The sequence below is a fragment of the Octopus sinensis genome, linkage group LG23, assembly GCF_006345805.1.
Source record: "Octopus sinensis linkage group LG23, ASM634580v1, whole genome shotgun sequence".
NCBI classification, from domain to species: domain Eukaryota; kingdom Metazoa; phylum Mollusca; class Cephalopoda; order Octopoda; family Octopodidae; genus Octopus; species Octopus sinensis.
The window spans coordinates 15,810,314-15,827,821 of record NC_043019.1 but is presented as its reverse complement, the minus strand read 5'-3'; the positions used below and the strand labels follow the sequence as shown (position 1 = coordinate 15,827,821).

The 17,508-nt window shown below is 37.3% G+C and overlaps 1 protein-coding gene across 3 annotated transcripts in view; it reads left to right on the top strand.

Annotated features, from left to right (window-relative positions):
- LOC115223482 (protogenin-like) overlaps window positions 1–17,508 on the top strand; it is a 160,036-nt gene that overhangs the window by 126,879 nt on the left and 15,649 nt on the right. For all 3 annotated transcript variants that reach the window (XM_029794084.2, XM_029794083.2, XM_029794085.2), the window contains 2 exons: window positions 5,252–5,516; window positions 6,975–7,102. In XM_029794084.2, the coding sequence (XP_029649944.1) occupies window positions 5,252–5,516; window positions 6,975–7,102 (393 nt within the window). The remainder of the gene's footprint in view (window positions 1–5,251; window positions 5,517–6,974; window positions 7,103–17,508) is intronic.

Here is a 17,508-nt window from a genome sequence, read left to right as displayed (position 1 = left end):
TGGAAAGTGTTAAATATTCCAACTATATCAATATGACTGAATTTTTATTGTTCGTCATTTATTTTGATAAAGATATTCATCAGATTTCTTTAGATATTTCAAGAATGAAGGAATTGTTATTTTTCCTTCAAGTAAATTTTTTCAACCTACTTAATTTTATTTTAGAAATTTCCTTCATGGCAGTCATTTTCATAAATTGCATGAAATCACCAGTGATTTATTAGAAGTTTGTTAATGCCTGGCTTGTTAGTATATTTCAATTTTTATTTAGTAGACATAGTTGAAAAAGTTGTCTCCCTTGCGCGCATGTCTTCTCCCCATCTATCTCAGAGACACACACACATTTGTGGTCAGTTGGACCACTTGGATTATGAGCTGTCACATTCCCTCATACTAGATGATATGCCACCAATATGACCTGTTATATTGTTCCCTTACATAAATGTTCTACCAACGATATGACATATCACAAATTTATATCAGCTGTTCTTACCAGCATCATACTGCCTATCAAATTTTTTTTTTTTTTAACAAAATAAAATATTAATAAGAGCACTCAGAGAGCTCAAACCTCAACCAAGGCAACACCAATGTCCTCTCAACGATTAGCTGGAGATGATTTTTAAAATGAGAATATCTGAAATAAACTCAACTGCTCTCACAAATGAGAATATTAAAAATGAAGCTGACCGCTGTCAAAAATTAAGTAAAAACAAACAAAGAAAATAATCCAGAATCCTTGTCCGGTACCAGATTGATCCCAAAACTTAATTCATGCCAGTCATGAGGCCAAACATCCCTGAAAGTTTCATCTGAATCCGTCCAGCAGTTCTTGAGATATTTTGTCCGTGGACAAACAAACAAACATGACTGAAAACAGTACCCCCACTTTTGCTCAGATGGCGGTAATGATTGCACAATTACTGTTTCTGAAATTATGGACTAGTTTAGAAGTATTAAGCTAAATCTTTCTCTCGCTATCCATTTACTTATGAAATTGAGTGTAGTATGGTGTGCACACACATACTGACAACTTTTATCTTCGATTTGCTTCAGTCATTCTGGGACACTGCTTAGACAAACAAATCCAGTACCTTTTTTTTATTTTTTATTTATTTTTTTTTTTTTTTAGTGTGTTACTCATTCTGTCTCTTTTGCCAAACCATGAGGTTGCAGAGGTGTGAACAAACCGACACTGGTTGTTAAGCAGTATGTGTGGAAGACACACACACTGTGTGTGTGTGTGTATGTTTATATGACAGGCTTTGTTGAAGCATTGGTTGGCTCAGGGCTGTAGTAAAGGACTCTTGCCCATGGTACCATGCAGTGGGGCTGGATCCAGAAACACGTGGTTGCAAAGCAAGCTTCTTAACCACACAGCCATGCCCAACACCTATCCACCTATCCATACTACATATATGGCTTTATAGTAAACTATTGCAATACTAAATGTGGCATCACAAGAAAATATTGATATGTCATGTTGTTGCTGTTGAGGTCCCATTCACAGACATGCTGTCATAGCAACATCTACAAAGAATCTCAGATAGTAAGCTGATGTAGTCCCTTTTTATCAAATGTCTTCACAGCTCATTGCCTTGTTGAAGCAACAGTCCTGGATCAAGCAGGGCTCAAGATATGTCACTTGATATCTAGGGTGTTATGATGTTCCCACAGCCCTCTATATTTCTGCAAAGCAATAAATGGAACTTCTATATTGGCATTTTATAGAGGACTAGTGGTGGTTAAGAGCAACCATGTTCCTAGGGAAACCTTTGGTGTTGACAAAAGTTGATTGGATTGACCTGGAATATTACTTTTTAGCTGGTCTCTTATGCAATGCTACAGTGAGCAAGATCTAGTATTAGTAGTTCAAGACAAGGCTCTACAGGCTTATTAATTAATGTCATCAATTTGACCTGTCCAAGATGTGTAAAGAGCAATGCATTTCATTTAGTGTCTGAGGAAGGCTAATTTGTGGAGTTTTTTCAAAACAGCTCCAGCTATAAACCAAGTCCATCATGAAGATCACCCTGCTGCCGATATGACACACCAGTTATGACCATCACCTTTTTTTTTTACCTCCTCATCAATAGTGTATTCCAGAGTACTTTATCCAATGTTTTTTTCCCCCTTAAATGTTGTAGGATTGCAATTGGAAGGAGAGTTAACTGCTACTCTAGCATGTCTTGCGACCACATCAACTTCCTGGTGTTTCTTTTTTTTTTTATGGTTAAGAGAGGAAAGGGCCCTGCTCATAACATTTTCCAGGATTTATGTGACTGGTGGGTGAAAGTTTCAGACAGGAAACCCAGACTGAATGTTTATAACAGGGTGGAACCCATTAAGGATATGCAAGAGGTTTAACTGGGTATCAGATTATATGTCCTTCTATAATAGTGAACTATGCTTGTCACCTCCCCCGTGTGTGTGTGTGTATATATACATGTGCACACACACACACATACATAGATGTACAAACAAACAAACAAACTGGTTTCAAATTTATATACGTTACATGCTTAAACCTGAAACGGGTTTTGATGTTGCTATGTACACAAGTCTCCAGGAAGAAGTTGTTATATGACTGCAACTGCTGCTGTTGGTAGTGTTACTGTCTCAAAGATGATTGGTCAGTCTAAATTTTGGAACTTCAGAGCTAACTAATAAGATCTGATCCATGAGGCTAATTTATAAATGAACTACAGGACTAATTTATAAATTTGGGTTAATTTATGAGCTTAACTAATATACTAACCATTGGGTTATTAATAAGCCCAAACTACAAGATTGACACATTAACCAGCAATCTGGTTGATTAGCAAAAATGAATCATGGAATACAAATAAAATTCACCTTTTGGCTAATTAATAAAACTGACACTACGAGAGTTTAATAAATACTAAAATAGAATCACATGTGAATAGTAACTGTTCACAAAACTACCCCAGGGGGTAAGAAGACTTATATATAACTGTAAACTTGTGTGCTATCTCTCTGTTATGTTGGTGTACAATTATTGTCTGTTATTTTTGTTTTGTCCCAGCTCACTCCTGATCCAGCTATTATCAACGATGTTCTGGTCATCACCGTCTTGTCAGTCAGACTAAGTGCAACTAGAACGACATTGTCCAATGTTTTATTTTTTAAAAATTTTAATTTTTTTTAATAGATATTTTGATTTGAGGGAGACTTGGTTTCATTTTTGTTTTTTCCTGACTGCATAGAGGTTCCCTTGTTGCCTTATCTGTTGGCTCTGGTGAACACAGCAAAGGTGTTCAAGGTGGACTTGGTCAGAATGCAATAATTGTAGTTCTTCCTGTACCTGTCTTATTTTTAGCAAGTCAAGAAGGTAAAAATTTACCTGTTTTCATTTATAGATCAATGTTTGACCCTAGGTCACAGGATTTCCAGCAGTGAAGACACCATCTTGTTTTCCCCCACCAAAACTAAATGTAGCCTATTTATCAAAACAAGGCATGGTTTGAGGGAGATTTGGCTGCTGCTTCTAGCTAGTCAATCAAGTCATTTACTTTGTTTAGGTATATTGTAACTTGTATCTAAGATTATACCTGTGATGATGTATCTAAGATTCTACCTGTGTCGATACAAGGATTTGAACCTGTGATGTTACAGTTTGGTTTTGTTAAAAATAAGCTTTTGTTTTATTTGTTTATCTTATTTTGTCTTTTTTTTATTTATTTATTTGTGATTTGCTTTTGTTCTGAAGTTATTATTCTTTTGTTTTATCTTTGTATAAAATTGTCCTTATTTTTCATTGCACCTACCCCGCCCCCTCTCTCTCAGTTCTAGCGTTTTCTTCCTCAGTTTTTACACTCTTACATGTACCTCTTTACACTAATATCTTCATTCACACACACACCATACTCAACACCATCACCATTATTGTTTCAATATTCACTTTGCTGGCATTTGTCATATGGAATTTATTCAAGCAGATTTTCTATGCCCAGATGCCCTTTCTGTTACCAACTCTCACTTGTTTCCCATCAAGGACTTGCTTCCATGGGACGCTGGAAGTAGACATTGCTTGCATGACTGTGGCTTCCTACCGGATCCACTGACAAAGCTTTGGCTGGCTTAGAGCCATTGCAGGAGACACTTGTCTGAGGTGCCACGCAGTGGAACTGAACCTGAAGCAGTGTGGTTCTGAAGTAGGTTTCTTAGCACACAGCCATGCATGTACCTATATTTATAAAATTAACTGATAGGGTCATACCAATCAATGAATTGGCCAATGAAAGGTAACATCACAACAACAAATAAAAAGACATGATAATAACAATGAGAAGCTAATCAGTTAAATTAACAGTCATACCTAAAAGCCATTCCTTAACGAGCTTGAAATTCTGACAAATCACTCACCTGAAAGATTGCAGTTGGGTAAAACTTAATTCATAAGAAGACGATGAAGAAGAAGAATTCAGTGGAAGTATATAATACAACCTGTATTGAATGTTTTCATTTTCTTCCATTAAGAATCTGTAAAATTTGAATGTGTGTGTGTTGCCTGTGTGTGTTTGACTGTCTGCCCAGTTTTCTTGTTATCAATATGTATAGGTATTATTTTAAAACACCAGATTCACTCCAATTGTGTGTATTCAAAAATCTTGATCAACTGGTTTTAATTAGAGCTATCTCTTATTTCCCCCTCCTTTAAGTTTGAAACACTCCATAGAGGATATCTTTGTTTTCTCATTGCAATAATCAGTTTCTCTACTTGGTATATTACATGAATGAGACCCTGTCACCACTAGTTTTATATATCCAACTGTCTATTCTTCACATGCGCTCTCTCTCACTGATTACACACATTGATATAATTTAACCTGATAATTTTAACCTTTAACACTTAGGCACATTATGTTGACTTACAAGTGTTCTCCCCTGTAGCTGCAGACACATTGTGTCACATTAGGAGGGGAGAAAACTTGTATGGTGCCATGATTCACCTTCAGCATGCTAAAGGTTATTAAGTTTTACTCAACTCAATGTTATTAAGTTAATATGCATCTCCTATTGTATGTCTTCCTTTCATTTGCGCTTTATTTTTTTTTATCCACTTTTATGTATCCATTCATTCTGTGTGTGTATACACACACATTCACACACACTACAATGTATGCAGCCATTTCACCATACCCTAATAGGGTCTGTTGGGTCTACCTCTGCAGCACCTTCCTCCACAAAACTCCAAATTCAAATGTGTCCTCCACCTCTTCTGTTACAGAGAACAACACCTATTACCAAGTGTCTGTCAGTGCATCAAGCAAAGAAGCAGCCTCAATCCAGATGACTCGAGTCTTCCAGACCAGCACCCAGGCCAATGTCCCCCAAGCTCCCCAAATGGTCATTGCTAGGCCTATCTCACCGTTTGCTGTAAACCTTACGTGGGACCCGCCAGTCTTGGCTGCAGCTGGTGCCAACATAACCTACACAGTCAGGTGGAGTCCGATATCTTCTACCAATGGCGGCAATGAAAATACTTTTAAAACGTAAGTCAAAGGTTTGGATTTTTATTTATTTATTTTCGACAGCATAGGTTGAGTGTTAATGTGTTTGCATTGGGAGCTAAATATTGCTGTAATATGGCCTTGTCTAAGGTAAGCTAACACTTTTAGAAGAATGCTACTTGTTTTACTGTGTCCATTTTGATGTCTTGCAATTTCTAGTTCAAATCTTAACTGACATGGGCTTTGGATTTATCTATTATTTGTTTCAGTCATTGGACTGTGGCCATCCTGGGGCACCACTGTGAAGGGTTTAGACAAACAAATTGGCCCCAGTACTTTTTTTTAATCTGATACTTACACTATTGGGTCTCTTTAGCTGAACTGTTAAGTTATGAGTGCATTAACAAACTGTTGTCAAGCAATGGAGGAGACTAACATGCATGCATACGTGTAGCTTCCACAAAGTTTCCAGTTAACAAATTACTCACAAGAGTCAGCTTAGAAGACACTTGCCCAAGGTGCCATGCTGCAGGACTGAACTTGAAATCATTTGGTTACAAAGTGGGCTTCTTAACCACACAACCCGGCATTATTGTTGTTTCTGAAGGTTAGGGTGTTTCTGTTTGTGTGAGTTGGATGATAAATAGTACCCTATTATAACCTTGGCCATGGTCACTAGTAAGCTGATACCTTTAGAAGGATGTTACATGCTTTACTATGTCCAGTTTAGTCCCTTGTTATTTCAAGTTCAAATTTTGTCCGGTGCACACTTTGGATTGTAAGTACTGACCCTGTTTATCTTTTTAGTGACTGTATTCTTTCATTGAGGAACACATACACACACACACGTGAAGGTACATGGTTTAGTGGTTAGGATGCTGCACTCACGATTGCGAGATTGTGGGTTCAATTCTCAGACTGGGCATTGCATTGTGTTCTTGGTCAAAGTACTTCATTTTACATTGCTCTGTGATCATTTCAGCATCTGACATGTGGCACCCAGTTGCACCTATACAGGTAATGTTGATTTGATGGAGGGAGTGAGCTTATGTCTACTCAAAACGTTTGATCCCTATAAACAAATCATCTGTGTGGTTGTTCGGTAAGAAATTGTCGAACCCTCATATGTCATCTAATGATGGAAGAGTTCAGCAAAACGTAGATTCAGAAGAATATGGTACTTAAGTTAAAGGCACCAGAATTTTGTATGGTATTATCCATATAAATCAAATGGGATGATTATAATCAAAATAAGCAACAAGGATAATAAAATGAAGTAACATGAAACTCTACCTTGGATATCCTTGTTGCTTATTTTGATTTTATATATATATATATATATTTAAATGAATGAGATCTTGATCACCTTTCTCTCTTCAGCTGCTTGCAATATCTTTTTAAATAGTCTAATGGACTATTTAAATGGGGTGGTCAGTATATATTGGATTGGGTTGTCAGTATTTGGTACATTGGGTATATGTGTGATTCTCTCTATTCCAGGAATTTGACAACTGTTGTCATTAAGGGACTACAACCATATACGGAATACCAGTTCTCGATCCGTTCTCACTCAGGAAATGAAAAAGGACCATTTAGTAAACTAGCCATAGCCAGGACCAACGAAGGAGGTGAGTAGCTTTGTTGTTTTTCTTTACTTGCAGGTCAGAACTTGATCCAACAGAAACATGATCAAAAATGTTCCAGCCGTGACCATCCTGTCTTTTATTTATTCAACCATACAGAACTACATTATCTGATGTCTAATAGTTAGTATTACTGGTTATGGTTGCAATTGCTTAGTCCAGGGCTCATCTCCAGTATAACATGTCTATGATCAAAACTGTTCCAGCCATGACCAACCTATATTTTTTTTTATATTTCTACTTAATGTATCTAGGACTACATTACCTAGTACCATTTTTAGGTTTTAGATAATGGGGTGTGATTCAGAGGGAAATTTGCCTGTTATTTCTTGCATGTCAAACAACCATGCTGAGGCTCTCTGCTTGGCTCTGCTTATTGTTATTTGAAAAGAGTGTTGGATGATAGAATATGTGATATCAGGAGGGGTCTCAGATGTTTGATCCGTTGTAACCCCATCCTACCTGACTCCTATGGACTGTCTTTAAACAATCAGTATTCAGATTACTCCATCAAATGTAATGCTTATTTATTTACATTGTTTTAAAATAATCGTGTGCTATCTTATAGCTTTGAGATTTCGATGATCTGATTGCTTATTTTTAGGTTGACATTGTAGGGTAGGTGTAACAAAAGGAGGGCTATAGGTGACATAGAAAGAGGTGATCTATGGAAAGTCTATTACAAAAATTAATTGAACATTTGAACCATTATTTTTGACCTGCTTTTGTTTTCAACCACTTAACATACAAACAACAATTGTTTTTTATATTTTTTCTTCTAATTTGTACATTTTTCTTTTGTATTTGTTCTGTTATTATTTGCTGCAATTTCTTGCCTTTCTATTATTACACCACTATTTTAGTAAATTGTTTATATATATCATTTTATTATTTATTTTTCTATATTGGCATGGATCAGATGAGTCATTACTGACCAAGTTATCTCTCGGTCAATTTACCTCTCATCTGGATGAGTTGAAGACCACATTTTGTTTATACCGTACATTGTTTTAGAATGGTTTCTTCAGAGCCTCTCACTTTATATAGAGAGGGAATTGGGTATATATTATTGTGGCATCAGGGAAGTTGCTTTGCCTTCAGATGTGTGCGCATATAGGTGACCACTTGGATGCTCCCTTTGTTGGCCTCTGGATGTTGACATGCAGGATATCTTTTATAGCCTTTGACTGACCAACGCCTCGTAATTGCTACTTGGTGAATAAAAACTGTTTGGAAGCCTTACTAGCATGCTTGGTTAGTGCTTTATTAGCAGCTTTGCACTCAGGCTGGGCATGTCATTTGCTGCTGCCTATTATTTTCCTTCATGTCTGGTGCTGCAACCGTGTCCAGCATCTGGTACCCATTGTTAGCCTGCAGGAGTCGGCGTTGGCATGCCACCATATCTGGGTCAGTCAGTGAGCAACTTCAATGCTTCTAAGGAGGACAGTTGGTAGAGGAAGCCACATGAAACAAAGCAATAACAGATCTTATGGTGCCCCAAGACAGATGTGCATCACATTTAAGGTATCAGGAAGTGCTTTCCTGGCTCAAGTGGGTTAGAAAAACATCTGAACCACCCCTTATGATAGGGGGTCAAGGACTGGACCCAACCTCATGAACAAGGAATTCTTGTCGGTGTAAGTCATCAGCCCACATGTTGTGTGTGCCTGTCTGCTTCTATGTATTTTCTCATTGGTACCATTTCAGCAATGATGCATTTGCTTTATATCTGCCATGAACAATTTGTTGTGTAGCTCAGCAGTTCTGTGTGCAGACCAGAGAAACAAAACGTATCTCAGTTGAAATCATAAGAATGGTTGGTGACAGGAAGGACATCCGATCATAGAATTCTGCCTCAATTAGTTTTGTCCAATCCATACCAAAATGAGGGGGAAGAAGTATAAAAACGATGATAGATGTATGGTTCAATGTACTTGTGTCTGACCCATCGAAGCACGAAAAAGTAGACATTAAAACAATGGTAATTATTATTATTATTATTGTGAATCAAAGGCAATGAGCTTCCAGACATGTTAGCCTGCCGGGTGAAATGCTTAGCAGTATCTCATCCATCTTCATGTTCAAATTCTACTGAGGTCAACTTTGCCTTTTGTCCTTTTGGGGTTGATGAAATAAGTACCAGTTATGTACTGGGGTAGATGTAATCAACTATTCCCCTCCCCACAAATTTCAGGCTTTGTGCCTATAGCAGAAAGGATTATTATTGTGAATCCATAATCTAGCCTTTTCTTTTCAGCTGTTGCAGAAATGATTTATAAACTGTTTTATCTCTCTTGCATGGCTACACCAGGACTACTAGTTTCACTCCATTTTGACCACCTGTATTTTTTTTATAACTAAACAAACTTTTCTTTAGCTCTCAGAAAACATCAAAGCAAGATTTTCTAATTTTTGTTGATATATTTTTCTCTTTTCTTTCCGTAAGTCTATGAGTTGCAAAAGTTTCAAATTAGGATGTACAAAATGACTGGTTAAGACTTTTCTAATTTCAACTTTACATAGAGTTATGAATAAAAAAAAAAAACATAAGCCACACCCACCAATAAGATTTTATTAAATCAACTCCTATATTTGTTATGTCCATATATGGTCATAACAAATGAGGTGTTTTGTTTCTCTTTTTCCTCCAGCACTTTGGTATTTTATATTTTAGCTTTGGTGACCCTTTCTGCCTGTCAAAACTGATGGCTTCGGATTACTAACAAAAGAACTTCAGTTTTGTTAAATGAATTTTTTAATTTTTTGTTTTTCATGTTTCATTTTAATTGATATTTGGTTTCCAACCACCAAATCATACCGCCATTGAAAAATTACATAATCATATTTGTGCTTCCATTCTTCATCAAGTGAGATTGTTTTTTACTCGGACTAATTCCTCTTGTAATTTTTTTTTTCTTCTTTTTTGCATGCCTTTCCCACTCTGCTTGCTCCTTGATTTAATCCAAAGATAAATATTAACAAAATTACAGTTTTACTCAAAACAGGGTTGTCAATTCAGTATGGAAAAGGTAAAGTAATACAGGCCAGACACATTATATTTTGCTCATGTACAAGTCACCTGATTTTATATTTCATTTTAGCTGAATAAACTGGGTTACAACTTATACATGGGCCAAAGCTAAAACTATGTAGTAATAATAATGAAGTCATTGTAGAATGCTCACATGCACTGCAACTCGTCATAAAAGGTAGCTTATCTGGGATGGGTCAAAATAATGTAGGCACCTCTGATGAGAAGTCAATATGGTTCGAAAATTTGATTAAGGCTGTTCATCATTTTTTCAGTTTATAGAGAAATGGTTTAAATTTTCCATGTATGTATTTATACAATGGAGGTTACATATATTTTTCCTCAGCCTTCTTCATAACTAAGTAGTTAGTTTTATTACCTTCCTGTTTAATTAACAAATTTGATTTGAGAAAATAAGTGATGAATAAATTAGGATTTGATGAGTTTCTAAGCAAAAGACAGAATAACACCAAATGCTATTCTGTATTACGATTTCATTGCTGTTGTCTTAGTCTTTCAGCTGACTGTGGAGTATAAGGCCATTAATATATTGCATGGCTGTGTGGTTAAGAAGTTTGCTTCCCAATCACATGGTTTCACGTTCAGTCCCACTGCATAACACTTTGGGCAAATGTTTTCTTCTATAGCCCTGGGCCAACCAAACCCTTGTGAGTAGATTTGGTAGAAGGAAACTAAAAGAGGCTGATCATATGTGTATAGGAGTGTGTATATGTTTGTGTCTCTTTCTCTTGACATAGTGTGATTGTCGTAAATAAGTGTCACTGTCGTATAAGCAGTGTCATTCAGTTCCTATATTTTGCAAAAGCATGCCCAACCATGAGGAAATATTACCTCACTTAGAACAACAGTGAAAGGTTGGTGATAGAAAGGAGATCTGAGTGAAAAAAAATCTGCCTTGTTAAACTGTCCAACCCATGAAAGCATGGAAATGGAAAACTGGATATTAAAACCATGATGAGCAAGGGGTGTCTATCAGATGTTGAGCTGCTGTTAAGACAGTGTGGAGTATTGTAGTCCTCATTTAACATCCATTTTCCATCCTAGCATGAGTTGGATGGTATGACGGGGGCTGGCTAGGCAGAAGACTGCACCAGGCTTCACTGTCTGCTTTGGCAGGGTTTTTACAGTTGGATGCCCTTGCTAACACCATCCACCTTACATTGTCATTGTCATTTTAATGTCCACTTTTCCATGCTTGCATGGGTCTAGTAGAATTGTCAAGATGGATTTTATATGGCTAAATGCCTTCATTGTCAGCAACCTTCACCTTTTTTAAAATAAAATAATATTTCCCTGTGGCCGGCCAGACATGTTTCATGGAAGATTGGAAGCAAAGGACACCACTTGCATGAGAGTGACACTTGTTTACAATTTATCATGTAATATCAAGACAAGGAGACAGTGACATTTGCACACACACACACACGACAAACTTTAGTTTCTGTCTACCAAATCCATTACAAACTTTGGTTGGTTCGGGGATTACAGTAGAAGACTTGCCCAAAGTACTATGCAGTTGGAGTGAGCCCGAAGCTATGTGATTGGGAAACGAGCTTCTTGTCATGCAGGGTGTAGGCTGGTAGTTATAAAATTAAAATTTGATGTATGAACTACTAGCTATGACACCAATGTTGGGGGGATTGTGAATTTGCAGTTTTGGAGCTAGAATTAGGTGTGTGGAGTGCCGACTATGAATCAGTTGATCCCTGCTCTCGATGTTTATAAAATATTATACTATACATCACTATACACAATCCTTTATCCCAGCAAGTGGTCTCTATTCCACAAGTCTTGATGAAGAATAACACTTCTTTCTCAGTTTTATCCTCTCCTCTCTCTCTCTCTCTCTCTCTCTTTCACACGTGTGTGTGTGTGTGAGCATCTGGTTGTTTGTATGTGTAATGTCTCTCTCTCCTGATTATCTGCATATGTTTCTCTCTCCCCCCTCTCTCTCTCCACACATGTGTGAGAGCATCTGATTATGTTTGTAAATGTAATCTCTCTCTCTCTCTCTCTCTCTCTGTACCTGCCTCCAGTGTGAAAACTTACCATCACCAAAACAGGTTGAATATCCAGTCATCTTCGGCTCGTTCAGTTCTTGATGACTCCTCCTCTCTCCTTCTTTTCTGCCCTTTTCTTTTTCTTGCTGTCATTTTCCCTTTGTTGGTTGTAAACCCTCTCTCTTCCTTCAACAAAAAAAAAATACACAACAAAACCCTACTATAAATATGATATATATATAAAAAGCTCTACGTAAACCCACCTCTAATACCAACTGGAGTGACAGACCAGCTCACCAGTTGAAGGTTTGCAGAGAGATAAATGACTCTACACAGGGATAAGGAAGTTTACCAATTCTTCAGGTATGTATAACTGGAAATTTTTCACTTATTTCACTTTCTCCAGTCATCACCACCATCACCAATTCCTCCACCTTCTCCTCTCATTCACTTCTCCCTGCCCTCTTCAATTTAGTTTTTAGCACACTCACTACCAAAAAGCACTGTTGCCATCACTATAACCACTACCACCAATCTCCTGTCACCCACCTGTATTAAATTTATCGAGTGCTTATCTCCTAGTTCATACAATTTGTGAACAAATTGTCTGTTAGTGTTGAAAGTTTGTCATTTTATTTATTTAATAAAATTGTCTCATTTCTAAGAAATTAGTGGAAATTATATTCTTCTGTAATGTGACAAAATCTCTCAGCTATTTCATCCCATCACTTCCACCTCTCAAATACTCTGCTAATTTAATTGTGCCCCCCCCCCCTCCAACCGTTTCCCTTTTTTCTCATCTTATTTTGCAAACTACTTGGCAACTTTACTAGTACCTGTGGAATAATAATAATAATAATAAATCACCCAATATGTACTGTAAAGTGGTTGGCATTAGGGAGGGCATCTTGCTGTAGACGCTATGCCAAAGCTGACATTGGGGCTCATTGCAGCCCTGTGCCTTGATGGGTCCTGTCAAACTGTCCAACCTATGCCAGCATGGAAATGGCCATTGAACACTGATGCACTGGATTCTTCAAATAGTTTATCACATGAGGAAACATATTCTCAAATTAACCAATACTTACCCTCTTCTCCCGTCTCACTTGTCTAGTCTGTCATTATAATCTTAATAAATCACTCTCTGGAATGGCTATTGAGTTGTTTAAAGCCAACAGTGATGCCAAGAACTTATGCTTTTGTTTTGTACTGGTGTTTTTTTTTTTTTTTTTGTCTCCTAAACCCCCACCACTACTATTGCTATTAACTTCATGACCAGTCTTATAAAATTATTAACCCCGAAATATTACCTTAACAAGTTCTTGTTAAATCTTCTTTGCCCCCAAATATCTCCATTAACTGCATTTATTTGTATTGATATCTGATTCTGGGACCAGCATGGCTTTGATTTCTGTTTTATCCCCTTCTCAGTTTTACATCCATTAATGGTTGGTGTTGAATGGAACTAACATCTGTTTGTCCAGTAAGACTTCCTGGCTTTCTTAATTTCTCTTTGGTTTGTGTTTAATCCTTTTGGCTTCTTCTTGTGCTTTCTCTGATCACCAATGAACTCCTTTGGCCACACACAGGCAGCCACTTGTGGGTTTTGTTGTGCCAACATGATTTTCATTGTTTATATGTCTTATTGGCCTTCTAGCTTCTGGAAAATATTGGGGAAAATAATTCCTAATTAAGAAGGTTTTTTATCCCAAGGTAATTCATCTTAACGAATTTAACAGTTCTGTTAGATTTGAGGTTTTTGACAATTAATTGAGAAATGTATAATTAGTTTTTGTTAATATTTCATATTTTCTTAGTGTTTTATTCTTTATTATGCTTATTTTTTTATATATATATAGCTTTTTGAAGATTTATTTCCATTGGATTGTATTAAATTCTAATCTTTTTGTTAAATATAGAAACTGGTTTATTTCTTGGTAGTAGTCATTCATTTTTGTCTTGGTCTGTCTTTCTGTCAATGAATTCATGCCCCTCTCTCTCTCTCTCTCTCTCTCCCTATTTATCTCTCAGCTGTCTGTCTGTCTGTCTCTGCATACCTACCTACCTACCTACATACCAATCTAATGACCTACCTATCTACTTACCTCTGCTTTTCTCTCTTTTTTTCTCTCTCTCTCTCCCCCTCCCCCGTTTGCCTGTCTCCCTAATTCTACATTCTATAGAGCTGTGTTTCCATTCCTTAGTAGAAACTACTACATATTCTGCCAGTTTTTTTTTTTTTTTTTTTTTTTTTTACCATTTCAGCATTGATTCTTCCTCTCACTGTCTCTCTCACGTTCTCTCTTCCTCTCCCCCTGTCTCTTTCTGTCTCTCTCTCTCTTAATCGGGCTTTCCTGTTTTCTGCTCTTCTTCCAGCTGTCTGTCTGAATAGCTTCCGTGGCCCGACAATCCAAAATGAGATGCTATGTCATCTGTGTGGCAGGTTTTTCAAAGACTATTTGGGTAGGCTATTTCACCATCAAAACATTGGTGTGATCAGCTGATAATAACACAATGTTTCTTTTTTTTTGGTTTTGTTTTGCTTTTGTGGGTTTTTTTCCCTTGGTTTGTTTATGTGTTTGTTTTGTTTGAGAAGCAGTTGTTTACATTTTCACTTTGAATAGGATACCATTCTGCAGTGACTAGCCTTCTTCCTTCGAGAAGGATTTGGACTTGGTGATAACTATCCATTTTTTTTTTTGGTTAAACACTCACCAATTACCCGTACTGCTACTGTCTATAGCTAAATGGTACCTATTTACAGGTACATAGACTGTACCCCACTTCTGGCACCTACTTCTGTACCTATTGCTGAAGTTGTGCATGTGCAGCCAATTGGTGTATCCTGATGGTTCAACATTCATCAACCCATTAATTAGCAGTTGGATAATTCTATCAAATATAATGCTTATCTTTTGAATTAATTATGCATTATCTCATAGCTTTGAGATAAATAATGATGTGACTGTCTATTTTTAGAATGGTATTGTTGGATAGGTTTGAAAGGCAAAATCTGAATGCTAAAAAGTTAAGAAGTTTGCTGCTTTCATTAAATCTCTAACTGTCTGTCCCTTGTGTTACATATCTGTGACTGAATTTTTTTGTGTGTGTGCTACAAGTCCAAGACTGTTTCTTGTGCTGCAAATCTACGGTGGTTTACTTTTTGCATTGCACGTTTGTGACTGTCAGTTTTTGTATTTCAAGTTTGTTTTCCCATCGTTGATTAAACACTACTCAACAACACCCAACACCACTAAGATTAACACTGTTCATTATGGGCTTTATTAAACCCTAAACCCGATCCTACTGTTGTTAATACTGATATTCCCATGGACCTTACTTTTTCTTGTTGCTCTTTGTATATTGAAGTCACTAATAACCTACCCTCCACCCAGCATTCAGGCCAGTACCTACTGTGTCATCACCCAATTTTCTCTTCACCACCACATCTACCTCTCACCTCTTTCTCTCACACACACACTGACCTTTTGTTATCTTTTTTGACCATTAAATACCTTCATTACCCATTCATTATCTTCATCTTAAATAACCTTACGAGTCAGTAAATAAACTTTAGTCATTTAATATTCAAGAACACCCACTCTTATACACAGATGATGCCATTCTGCTTTTCTCCCTATTTTTCCCCATCCATCATCATCTACTTACAACCTTGAGTCCCCTTTCCCCACCACCACCAAACCTGTTCTGACTTCATGGCAAACACCTCAAAAACACCATGATAATTTTATTTTTTTAATCAGCACAAAAAACACAATTATGGTACATAACAAGAAAATGTTACTTCTGCCCAACCCAACACGAGCAATGCCCCACTATAAACTATAACCCCCTTAATCATTTCAATACCAACCCACCAGAAACCACCCTTGTTTCGAAGTAATCTAAATAAAACCTTCCATCATAATTTCATGTTAATTATATATTCTAAATGCCAGCAGTTATTTAAATACATTCTTTATTTTCAAAGCTTGCCAACCCCCTTTGCTTGTGAAGACATGTTGGGGCAAGCGAAATCGAAATCGAATTGAACCAGCCAGGATCCCTGGTCTGGTGGTACGTAAAAAGCACTATCCGACTCGTGGCCGATGCCAGCACCGCCTCGACTGGCTTCCGTGCCGGTGGCACATAAAATACACCAATCTGACCGTGGCCGTTGCCAGCCCCGCCTGGCACCTGTGCAGGTGGCATGTAAAAAGCACCCACTACACTCACGGAGTGGTTGGCGTTAGGAAGGGCATCCAGCTGTAGAAACATTGCCAGATTAGACTGGAGCCTGGTGCAGCCTTCTGGCTTCCCAGAACCCTGGTCGAACCGTCCAACCCATGCTAGCATGGAGAACGGACGTTAAACGATGATGATGATGATGATGATGATTTGAAACTAAGGCTGTGTATCTCAACATAAAAAAGTATTCTGTACACACCGTTTAATGGTTGGTATTAAGAAGAGCATCCAGCCATACAAACCATGTCAAAGCTAACATTGGAGCTCAATGCACCTCTGTGGCTTGTCAGATCTTGTCAAATTGTCCAACCCATGCCAGCATGGAAAATGGACTTGGCTTGGAAGGGCCCATAGAATGAGCCCCTCCCTTTTGGTCACTAAAAAATTTCTAAACTCTTAACAATCCTTTCAATAAGTAGTGATTGATTATTCACTATCCACCCTTGCCATTCCCTATCCCCACTCAACATTCATTATCCTCACTCTTTATTCATTATCCTTACTCCACTTATTCCATATTTATAAATCATCCTTCTATTTCTATTGCAGCTCGGACTAAAGATGGTGGTGATGATGACGATGATGATGATGATGATGGAAGCCAATGTGGTCACTACTGCATGTTGTTGAAGAAATACTGTCGAAAGATCAGGAAGCTTATCCCTAATTTCCCCAAAAAGTGTATTGACACTAGGGCTTGATAAACATGTAAAGGGCAGTGGCATGGCTTGATATTGTCTTTTTTTTTTCCTGCCCCCTTGGATAAATTTATAGCAGCAGCTTGGATCAACTAGCACTTCCTCTTATGTAGAAATTGGGTCAATATTTTGGCAGTTGAGTCAAACAGCATTTTAGAAACAGAAAATGGTCAGCTAGCGATTTGGAAATAGGGATAAATATCTTTTTCAGAAATTGGGTCAGGTCAACAAGCATTTTGGAAATGGGGATAACTGATATTTTTCAAAATAGCATCAGCTAGTGTTTTGAAAATAGGGATCTTATTTTTAGAAGTGGGGTCAGTTAGTGTTTTTGGAAATACAGATGATAATTATAAATTATTATAAAGTACCTGTCAATTGCTGGGGTCAATT